Here is a 12,237-nt window from a genome sequence, read left to right as displayed (position 1 = left end):
CCTGTAGTAATTTCTTCTTAAATTTACATCCTCAAGTTTGAAGTCCTCTAGTAATTTCTTCTTAAATCATACATTAATTCTGTCTTTCATAAAAAAGCTTACCTACTGCACACTCAGAAGGAAAATAACATGACAGAATCTTAGAACATGTAGTCTGTGTGCCATTTTTCTTCATTTCTTTTCCTGCCCAAAATGTTCATCTCAGAGGACATTTGCCCCCAATCAAATGTAGACTGTGTCTTATAGCATCATTTAATGGATTGACTCAATTTTAGGACCTTAAATCTACAGCTTTCCTCTTACGTGTTTTTTTCAGGACGAAAAATATCTAACATTTTAGGGAAAGGATATGGTCTTCTGTTACACAACAGAACCTTGAAACCACTTCAGAATCAAGGTTGGATGTTTCTGTAGCACAACCAGAATGTGGATTTCCTCCCTGCAATTAAGAGTTCGATTTGTTACCAAATTAATTTGCGCCAATCTTAAAAGAAACACTTGGGCTTTAATGCTTGGATATTGGAATTGTAGAATTATGAAATGCCTAACAACTCTGTTTTTCTAATTTTTACTTTATTATCTTTATTTATCTATTGGAGAGAGACAGAAATCAAGAGGGACGGGGGATATAAAGAGGAAGAGAGACAGAGAGAAACCTACAGTACTGCTTCACCTCTTGCAAAGCTTTCCTCCTGCAGGTGGGGACCAGGGACTCGAGCCTGAGTCCTTGTAAAGTGTAACTTGGGCACTCAACCAGGGGCACCACCACCTGGCCCCACTATTCTGTTTTAAATACTGATTTTTTTGTTTTTCTTTTCATATTTTCTTGTTTCTGTGGCTTTTTTTCTTTCTAGTTTCATTATCACTTTTTTGAGGAAATATTAATCCACAGTATTGTGCCCCCCCCAAAGGGTGTATTTATCTCTATTCAAAGACAAACTGAGAGGAGAGGGAGAGAAAAACAGAACCAGATCACTATGTGGCAGTATCAGTGGTGAAATGTTTGGCCTCTGGATTCCTGGGCATGCAATTTGGTACCTTTGGCTATCTCCTGGGCTCTACTGTGGTTTTTAGAGACAACTACAGTGATGTTTTTGAGTAGAGAAAAAGGTTTATGTAATCTTATTTAATCCTAATGATCAATTCAAATGGGTGGTAGTATCTTCATTTCACAGAGGAAAAAAAGCTGAGTGCCCCTATCATTAAACTGCTTGTGAAAATGGGTATTTCTTTATATTTTATTCATTTTAAATTTTATTTTATTTTTAATGATTTTTTACTATCTTTAATTATCTATTGGATAGCAACAGCCAGAATAGAGAGGGGAGAGGGAGATAGAATGGGAGTTGTTTTTTTTTCTGGCCCTATGAGTCTTTTATTTTTTAACTTTTTATTAGTGATTTAATAATGATTGACAAGATTGTGGGATAAGAAAGATACAATTCCTTACAGTGCCCACCACCAGAGTTCCATATCCCGTCCCCTTTATTGGAAGCTTCCCTATTCTCTAACCCTCTGGGAATATGAACCAAAGATCTCTACAGGGTGCAGGAGTTGGGAGGTCTGGCTTCTCTAATTGCTTGTCTGTTGGACCTGAGCATTGACAGTTCAATCCATACCCCCAGCCTGTTTCTATGTTTTCTTTATGAGGTAGGGTTCTGGGGAGATGGGGACACACTGGTGAGGCCATCTGCCCAGAAAAGTCAGGTTGGATCATGGTAGCATCTGCAATTTGGTGGCTAAAGAAAAAATTTTTTTTTCATAGCCCATATTCACATTTGACTTTCACACTACTTCAGCACACAGTCAACTATACCACAAAGCTTCCTTATCTAATTTTTATTTTCTTATTTTATTAATTTTATAATTATTAATTTATTATTAGAGCTGAAGACACAACATTTGAACTAAAGATAATGTAAGGTCAAAGAAAGAGCTCCACAGATAGGGTGCTTACCTTACTGTGTGCTCAGCACAGCTTTCAAGAACATCACATGGAAGGTACTATGACACAGGAGGAAGTGATAGTGCTATGGTGGCTCTCCTTTTCTCTCTCTCTGAGTGGAAAAAAGCAGTGTTGGCCGTGAAATCACATAAATATGAGGCCCCAACTAAAAAAAAAAATGGTCCTGCAAAAAGTTCACATGGGAGGATGCCTGTATTGACATGTGCGCAATCCAAGTTCAAATCCTGCCCCTACTACACTAGAAAAAGCTTTGGTGTTGTGTTGTCACCCCCGTCAATTTCTCTCTGCCCTATCCAATAAAAAATAAGAAAGAGAAGGAGGAGAAGAAAAAGAGGAAGAGAAAAACAAGGGAGGGGGGTAGCTACTGGGAGTCCTGGTAGACTGCTGAAACTTTCTATGAAAACAGAAATGTTACCTGTAATCAACTTGAAAGAGAGAAACTGGAATGATAGTTAACCTCAGCTTTTGCTTTAACTATTTAACATTGTAGAACTTAAAATAAACTAGTATTTTTATCAAGTGAGTAAATGTTTACATAGTCTGCATTGCACATATTTCAGGAGTACAGAATCCAATTTACTGAAAATGTTCAAGAAGAAAATTTACAGGGAAGTTCCTTCAAAGACTGTCTTGCAAGGCTCTTCAGCTGGATAGTGAGAATAAGCCACTGTGAACACCTCCAATTAAGGCAATAAACGTATGTGCGCTAACGCGCACTGATACTGAAATTGGGCGGCAAAGCTAAAGCAAATACAGGGGGAAAATGTGTCCTTCTGTGCAGGTTTCCATTCCAACCAAAAGGAAGCTAGATCCTAGACTGTTGGTATTTCTCTTTTAAATACAATTTTTCTCTTTTTTTTCCCCACTTAGTATTAGTAATTAAGCTTTCCTCAAAGAGACTTGATTAGTAATGCCTTTTTGTCTTCCTATTTGCAGTGCTCTTTTTACATTTCCCCTTTTCTTAAAAGAGAAATGAACAATGGTAGATTTCTTCAGCTTGCAAGTCATGACCACATTGTTGTAAATGACAATTTCACTTTAGGTAACCTACTAAAAATTACTGAGTATAATTTTTGCAAATGGACATCACAAATGAATAGTGAAGTTGAGGTTATTGGAATTTGAAACTTCAAAAAAGAGCAAATACACTTTATAATTTATCAAATTTAAGAATCCCAGACTTCTCTGATACAGTACTTATTTTCCATGGAACCACGCACTCAAGGACCAGTTTCAGTATGTTGCTTGTTGGTTTGCTGTGTGAGTGTAGCATATGATAAACCTCTGCTCCTTGGGCTCAAGTGTTTCTGTCTCCACTAAAGGCTTCCGAATGTGTGGTTATGGAATCTAGCAGCATTTGTGCTGATGATTATATGACCCTTTTCTTTTTGTGACTGACTTCAGAACTTCCGTGCATGAGTTTGGTTTGCCTACTGTGTGCTTCACTGTCACCTACAAGTGCAAGGTAAAACTGAATATTAAGAATTGAGCCAGAGTGTAAGAAGAAACCCCTTCTCCCATAGTTTGCTCCATAGAGTATTCATTCCTGAAGACAGATGATCAGAAAATGCTAAATGCAATCCTGGATTTTCAATTTTGAGAAAAATGCTGATGGGCAACTGAGTCTATCATAATTTCCTCCACTGGAATCATGGCATATGTATATTCAAATTATGCATTTACATATCTTGCTAATGTAATTTTTATAAATGTTAAAGTCTTACAAATGGCAAGGCTCTGAAGTAATTGATTTGTTCTTTTTCTAAATTCCTTTAGGGAAAATTCCCCAATGCTAGAAGAGAGTTAATCTTATTTTCTAAAGCTTACTGCGATAACTAATCCATCTCCTTCACTTCGTGGCGTGGCTTCATTTATTCTTAGGTGGTGAGGCTAATGAACACATGGCCCCTATGCCCCTGTACACTCTTCTCATGTACTCAGAACCTATTATTAAATTTTCCCTATATATCCTCTTCCATACAGTCCTTGTCAGACTTTTTCTTTCATCTATTTCTCTGCTAATGACCACCAGAGCAGGATTCTTCTAATTTTAGTCAAAGAGGCAAAATCATCTAAGATGTTTTCATAAACTTAGTGTGTTATAAAACTAAGAGTACTAATCAAGGTAAAAAAAATAAAAAAAAATACTACCACAGAACCCCAGGGGTCAAAAATATGGTCAGGCTGGAAACTGTTACCATGGTAGTTTGACAGGGCAAAGCCTGGGCATAAAGAAAATGATAATATTGTTTAGAATTTACGGTCAGTAAAATACCAGTCTACTGGCCACCAAAAAGAGACTTTTTTGATGCCAAGATTAAGTTGAGTATTTACTAGACCTCACTTTCTTATGCTTGATGTTTAATATGTTTAATGCCTAACTTCTTTTTTTAAATGTTTTATTTATTTATTAATCAGAGAGAAAAAAAAGGACTGAGCATCACTCGAGCATACTCAGAGCCAGGAATCAAACTCATGACCTCCCACCTGTATGTCTATGCACTGCCAGTGTGCCATTTCCCCAGCCTCAGTTTATCATTTTCTTTAAAGTTTCTATTTGTTTAAGATATATAGATAATAGATAACACCAGAAAATCATTCTAGCACACAGGATGCTGGAGATCCAACAGAAGGCCTTATGCTTCCAAGTTCAGTGTCCTACTCACTACACCACCTCCTCCTATGTGTTATTCCTGTGGTGACATTATGTCACTCTGTAAGACAATCTTGACTTAAGCTTGTTGTCTATGTAATTAACATTCACTTTCCTCCTCAATGTGACCAGGTTTATTTAAAAATTTATATAGCCGCCCTATATTCTTTGTCACTGTCCAGCTTCAATTTGTCACTTGGGTTTTTTCTCCTCCATATCTGCCCTGTTTGCTATTGGTTATCAGTGATTTGTTTCGGATATCCTGTCTTCATTAAAGTCTGAATATTTCAGTTTGGAGGGCCTGCAGGTAGCTGGCCTAGTAGAGGACACACATTACCATGTCCAAGGAATACCAGGATGGGGGTGGGGGGACTTTAGACTTTACAAGTGGTAGAGCAGTGCTGCAGTGTCTCTACTTGGTCTCTCTCTCTCTCTCTCTCTCTCTCTCTCTCTCTCTCCCTTTCTGCCTATCACTTTATAGAGTGAAGGGTAAAAAACAGTCACCAGGAACCAGGAACAGTAGACTCATTTAGCCCCCCCCACACACACACTCCCCCCCCCCCCCCCCGTGATAACCCTATTGGAAGGAAGGAGGAAAGGGAGGGAGGAAAGGAGGAAAAGAAGGAGAAAGAAAGAAAACTTAAGTTCTAACACCCAAAGCAATTATTGTCCCCATCACATAGGATAAGTCGTCAGCAGATTTATTGAGCTGTGTGGAGATTTCCTTATCTAGGTCAAGAGAACACAGGCATAGGCCAATGGTCATCATGACACCATCCATTTTCTCCCTTTTAGAAAAATTTTAAGTCTCCTTCCCTTCTTGCTGTCACTTCTTCACTAACTCCTAGTTGCCACTGACTGATTAATCTTCGATTTATAGTTGAACGTCTTTGTTTTTATTACTTTGTGCTTGGCCTTGTACTGAAAGTTGACATTCTTATCATTTTTGTACTGAAAAACTGTGTATCCTGTTGTATTTTCTCAGTTTACAGATTTTAACTCTCCACAAGGTCACTGAAAATAAAGCTGTGATGTACTGTTTCCACAATTCTTATAGTTTTTATGTAATCACACTGAATTCTATGACCTGACAAGCCTTTTTTGTCCTAAAATCATGCACTTTTTTGAAAGGAAAAGCTGAGAACATTTACAGATGAACTATTCAGTCGCCTAATATTTTTATCATGATTTTTTATATGCCCATGTGGATTTTATTTTATTTTATTTTTTAAATTTTTATTTATAAAATGGAAACACTGACAAGACCATAGGATAAGAGGGGTACAGTTCAACACAATTTCCACCACCAGAACTCCATGTACCATCCCCTCCCATTATAGCTCTCCTATTCTATTTTTTTAATATTATCATGAATTTTTAATGGAAGAACTAAAAAAGAAAGTTTCATTAGGATCATTAGGAGTTAGGGAAAAATTCACCATTCTGTGCTTACTGCTGATGTGCACTACTAGTATTGTTTTTCACGGGGTATAAGTAGGTTAAGCACAGAAAAATAAAGCCTTAAATAACATGCAATGATGTCATTGATAAGCTTGAAGATTTTTAAAAATTTATTAGTGATTTAATAATGATTTACAAGGTTGTAAGATAATAGGAGTATAATTCCATATGGGTCCCACACCAGAGTTCTGTGTCCCATCCCCTTTATAGGAAGGTTTCCTGTTCTTTATCCCTCTGGGAGTATAGACCAAAATTCTTTTTGGGGTACAGAAAGTAGTTCTGATTTTTGTAACTGATAATCTACTGGACATGGGCATTGGCAGGTCTATCCATACCCTCAGCCTGTTTCATATCTTTTCATAATGTGGTAGGTAAGGAGAGGTAAGATTTTAGGACACATTTGATGAGATTTTCTGCCCAGGGAAGTCAGGATGGCATCACAGTTATGCCTGCAACTTGTTGATGTTGTTTGTTGTTAGATAGGACAGAGAGAAATGGAGAGAGGAGGGGAAGACAGGAGGAAAGAACTCCCCTGATAAAAATTTTTTTGTTTTAATACATTTAAATAGCTTTTCAAAAAATATGCCTAAATTCATTGAAAATGAATTACAGTTTTTCACACATATATTAAACACTCTTTAACTAGCCTAAAGCATTTCAAGTTAAATTGAAAAGCATTACATGTACTTGCAAGAAGTCATATGGCTTGCATTCTTTATATATTTCTATTTGTGATGTTTTTGACTTATAAAGGCTCAATACAGAGGGTGCTAAAAGATGGCTCATGTGGTATAGTGCACAATTTATTACACAAGGACTCAGCCACCACATGGGAGTGCCTGAACAAGGAAGCCTCATAAGCAGTGACGTGGTGCTGTGGCATCTCTGCTCTCCCTCTCTGTCTCTTTCCTTCTCTCTAGGGAAAAAAGTTCTCTGAGTGGTGGAATTCTATAGACATGGAACTCTGGCAGTAACACTGGTGGCAGTCAGTCAGTCAATATCAATTCAGGGTCTGGAGAGAGAGCTTATCCAGCAGAATGCAAACATAAGGTGCTGGGATCTAGCTCAAGCACCCCATGGAAGGCAATGGGGGGACTCCATGAGTGAAAGAACAGTGCTGTAGTATCTCTTTTCCTCTCATCTCTTTCATGTCCCCTTCCCACTCCTTTCTCCCTCCCTAAGGAGTGAAGATAAAAATTGGCTGGGGCCAGGTGGTGGCACACCTGGTTCAGTGCACACATTACAGTGCTCAAGATCTTGGGTTCAAGCCCCCAGTCCTCACTTGCAAGAGGAAAGTTTCCTAACAGTAAAGCATTGCTACAGTTGTTCCTCTTGGCCCTTCTCTACCACCACCTTCCCTCTCAGTTTCTCTGTTTTTATCCTAAAATAAGTAGATAAATAAGGAATAGGAATGGATTTTTAGTAATTAAAGGTAATTTTTTTAAAAATGGCTGGAGAGGCCACTGAATTGTGACACCACACAGATGAGAGTTCTAGGTTCACTACCAGACACCACAGTCAATAAATGGGTAAACAAATAAGTTCAATACAGTAACATTTTGAAGAGATGAGGTGATGCTAAAACACATGTAATGCTGCTATTTATTAGTTGTGACTAGCACCTATGTCAGATCTTGTTTCTCTCTCTCCCCCTCCCATATGCAGTCATGCTATGACCTGTTGCATGTTTAAATTTATTTAAATACTAGTCATTCCACAGGATTTATTTGTACACAATTCTGGTGCTAAAATAAAAGTTTTAAAGCACTGTATAGGATTCTATGGTTAAGGTAAACAACAGAGATTGTCGTCTGGAGTCTGGATTTGTGCATCAGAAATGAGTGCTTAAGTGGATCTTTGTCAAGTAGCAAATGCCATTTCAGGCTGAGCATCTCACAACCTCATTCAGTGCCATCTGTCTCACAGGGAGCAATTAATCTGAAGCTCCAACATACAGCATTAAAATTCCATTAACACTGAACAGAATATTAACATGTCTGGCATTGCTGTTTTTTAGCTCTTCAGATTTTGGGGTTAATTTTGAGTAAAGTAGGTATAATATTTTAATTTGGCAAATTAAAAATAATGACTGAAATACATAATTGACATTTAAATTTATGTAACAATGAATAGAATACAGTTTAATAAGTTACATTTTTTGCAACTTAAGCACATACAGTCCACATTTTTATATCATTTTTATATTAGGCTAATGATTATTTGTAAAAAAAAAAAAAAAAGAAAAAGAAAGAAAGAAAAGAAAGTATTTTATAAAGCCAGTTTTCCCAAGACTCTGACTTTATTTTTATTTTCCTTTCTGCAGAACCACATCACCGCCTTTGCAGAAGTCACATGATATTGAAACAGATGGATTTTCACTGCACTGGACATCGTCCCTTTTCACCATCCATTCGTAACACCCAAAGTTTGACTACAAACATTTATAAAGTTGTCTAATGATTTTTTATGATTTTAAAATCAGTGTCAGTCTATCTGTTTCCCCCAACTAGACTGTGAGCTCCTCAAGGGCAGGACTGTGTCTTTTTTTCTCTGTACATCCCAAACATCTACAACAAAACTTCGCACAAAGTAGGTGTTCAATAAAACTAGGATGACTGGGTGAGCAAATTAATTCTTAAACCCTTCATTTACATTTCCCAGAGAATCACTAAACTATTTGAAAAGAAACTTCTATAGGGGTCATATTTGTGTATGAAATCTCTCCATTTTGAGTCAGATAAACTTTTAATTTTTTTTTAATATCTTACTCAGCAGTGTACCTTATTTTATTTGAAGTGGATCTGGAAAGTCATGGGGGTTTTTATTTTATTATTCAGCATGATATTATTTTCATTCTAACATTTCAATGTGTGGTTTTACTTTTAGGAAGTATTTTCTGTACTAAAATAATGTTTGCATTTAATATTAAGCTATATTTCACTTAAAGACACCATTCATACTATACATTCTAAGACTGGTGCTTCTGCTTTTGAAGGAGAAAAAATGCCCATTTTTACTGTAATAAGTAATGTATCATAATTAAAAAATTATTTATTTGGACTTTCTGTTTCTGACAATTGTGGTTTAATTGTTGATTTATAGTTTTGAATAAAGGCAGTATTTAGGGCTGTCTAAATGATGAAATCCAGCAAGACTGAGTTATCTAACAATTTTCCCTTAATAATGGTATTTCAAGAGTGATCAAAGTCTCCATTAGGCTTTATACTAGTCAAACGTCCGTGCAATTTAGATCGGAAGGATCTACACTGGAGAACATAATTTAAATTATAAAGCTGCAACAAATGCGGTTAACATATTTTGCTTTACATAAATACAGTACTTACTAATCTACATTTTTTCCCTTTAATCCATCTAGTAGTCTTCACAATGAGTTTGGGTAGCACTGAGAATTTGACTTAAAGTAATCTTAAAGATAATAAAAAGTAAGCCAAGGAAGACCGATAGCATAATTAATTTCTTGCAGCTAGTTAAAATTAGTAAAAACAAATTCAGGTTTTCTTACCCCACACTAATAATTCTTTTAAAGATCATTTATGATGCATCAAGACCTTTCTGAGGTCAGTAAAGACTAGTCCAACTACCTGTGCTTAAAAACAACAATAAAGAAGTGCCAAAATGGACTATAAAAATTTAGGCTGTCATTAAAATTGTCATGTTTTTAAAATATAGGCTTTTTAAGGGTAGCACTACCAAGTAACCTATTTGTAATTATACTTTAAAATAATAATATCAAGAATCTAGATCTTTTGTAAAAATCAAAAATGAAATCAGCAGCCCCTCTTGTCAACCACCCTCCCTAGCCCCATGCCCTAACCCCAACTTCTGTATACTGAGCATGTGGATTTAGGAATGAAATCATGATGATTTCAGGAAGATGAACTACACTTTGAGAAGAACACTTAATAGACTTTTCAACCATACATTACAATATTTAAAGCTACCCTGAGTAGCTTTGGTTTATATGAGCAGCAGTTAGCTGGTTACAATAAATCTCTCTAACTTTGACCTTACTAAGGAAAATAAAATTTAAATGTTTACATTCAAAATCAGTAAATAAATATAACCAAAGACTGTCCGTTATTCCCAAAATAGATATTACTGGTTCTTTTCCATCACAGTGAAAGTGAAAACACTTTTAACAGGGTAATAATAGAAAAACCTGTATTTCTACCAACTTCAAACTTCTGGAGCAGTTAAATTGTTGGAAATTTAAGAGATAAAAATAAAAAAGCTTGTAATGCCTTGACCCTCTTTAAAGACATCTTATCCCATATCAGGAGTGGGGAAGTAATTTACTGAGAGTGTAAATGGAAGCAGAATGAGTACAACACCTTAGGAAGCGGGATTCCCAACACGATTTCCAGAGAGAAATTAGTTCTAACAGTGTTAGCATCCATTTTCCAAGGAGCCTTAGATAGATACTTATCTGTAAATGGTGCGCCTTGCTAAAACTGATCTGAATGCAAGATTTATGACTTCATCAAAAACCTAAATTTGATCCAGAATGAGAGTAATATCATCTGTAATATTAAATGCCATGGGCTAAGATTGTGAAATAGATTCTTTTGCCATGAATGAAATTCAGAAGAATAAGAAAATACAGATGCATAAGGAAGTGGGGTGGGGAAGCCAGCAAAAAAAACCTTAACCATGATGCTGTTGCTGACAACGAAAGGAAGGAAGGAAGGAAGGAAGGAAGGAAGGAAGGAAGGAAGGAAGGAAGGAAGGAAGGAAAAAAGGAAGGAGAAGAAAGGAAGGAGAAGAAAGGAGAAGGAAGGAAATGAAGAAAGGAAAGCTTAAAAAAATATTAATTTGTAAATATATACATACATAGTTTAGTAAAGTAAGCAAACACATATCTTTCTGATAAAGACATCTTTTTATTCTACTTGGGGCCCAGGTCAGTATAAGTTAATTGGTCAGCCTGAAAATTTCAATATCCTCTATTTGCATGTCAGAAATTCTGCACATGTTTTATCTGATTCCTAAGATTATGTAAAAGGCTCTTTTATGTTAAAAGAGAGGTGAAACTTCTTTGACAGACTTTGTTTATTCTATTCTTAACTGGGCCTCTCTTTTCTCAGGATCTATCCTAGCCAAATATCTCAGTTAAATTTACCATACAGTTTCCTTTGTGAAAGAGCAGTAGGGGAGGAAATAATTCTCTACTGTGTATTGTATTTTTCAAATAAAATTTTCAAAACTGAAATTAAAATATTAAGTTTGATTGTTTTTTTTGTTTGTTTGTTTTACCATATAATAATCTTTTCTTTCAGGTTGAGAAGTAAAAGGTGTTTGTTAGTGTGATGTATTGACAAAGACACTGGAAATGTTTGAAATGAGATACAATAGTTCAGATTTGGCCAGTACTTTGGATCACTAATTGTTCCTCTGTATCCTTGGACCATGTTGAATTTTATCTATCTGTCTACTTGGAAATCACTACCCCCCTGGAAACTATCCAGAATATGAAGCAGGTATATAGTTTTATATCACCTGCCTCTCAAGTAAGGAAAGAGTGCTAAAGAATATAGATGTAGATGGCTTTGTTTCTATCTATAGGGTCTCATTATTAATTTATTTCTTTCTTTAAACAGTTGTCTTGGACATAGACCAAGTGGTTCTATTTATGACTTTCAAACATTTATCTCACAGTTTGCCAAGGCTAGACATTCTGATGAATTTTGTGAATTATGATTTATTTAAAATAGCTGCTAAACACTTATTCTAGATTTTTAAAGATACTGCTTTTCTTCTCAGAAGGAAAAAAATGTATTAAAATGATTATTTCCTGTCCCTTTCACTTTGGATGATGGCAAGTATTTAATCTGTCTGTGCCACAGGACATGGTTGAAGTTTTGCAAATTAACTGTTTTAATCTTGATTAAACTTCCATTAATCTTGACTAAATTCTGTTGAATCAAATTTTGTTAGTTGTTACTAAGTAAAAAACTATAAATGCTAAATATAGGCTGCCATTATTAAATCTATAGTCTAACTTGCAAGGGCCTTTAGACTCTGAAACATAGCACACAAATATCTGTCAGTCAGGTGAAAATTTAAAAGTTCCTGGCCAAAAAATTACTCTTAACGAAGATGATCTTGACAGATACTGTCTTCTCATCTTTATGACAGC

General features: G+C 35.8%; 1 protein-coding gene across 5 annotated transcripts in view; it reads left to right on the top strand.

Moving 5' to 3' along the window:
- The window catches only part of PLPPR5 (phospholipid phosphatase related 5), a 156,629-nt gene extending 145,307 nt beyond the window's left edge, over positions 1-11,322 (top strand). For all 5 annotated transcript variants that reach the window (XM_060202133.1, XM_007526964.3, XM_007526961.3 and 2 more), the window contains one exon: positions 8,404-11,322. In XM_060202133.1, the coding sequence (XP_060058116.1) occupies positions 8,404-8,436 (33 nt within the window). In that variant the 3' untranslated portion in view covers positions 8,437-11,322. The remainder of the gene's footprint in view (positions 1-8,403) is intronic.
- The last annotated feature ends 915 nt before the right edge of the window (positions 11,323-12,237 follow it).

The sequence above is a fragment of the Erinaceus europaeus genome, chromosome 11 (genome assembly GCF_950295315.1).
Source record: "Erinaceus europaeus chromosome 11, mEriEur2.1, whole genome shotgun sequence".
NCBI lineage: Eukaryota > Metazoa > Chordata > Mammalia > Eulipotyphla > Erinaceidae > Erinaceus > Erinaceus europaeus.
This window is presented reverse-complemented; position numbering and strand designations above follow the sequence as displayed.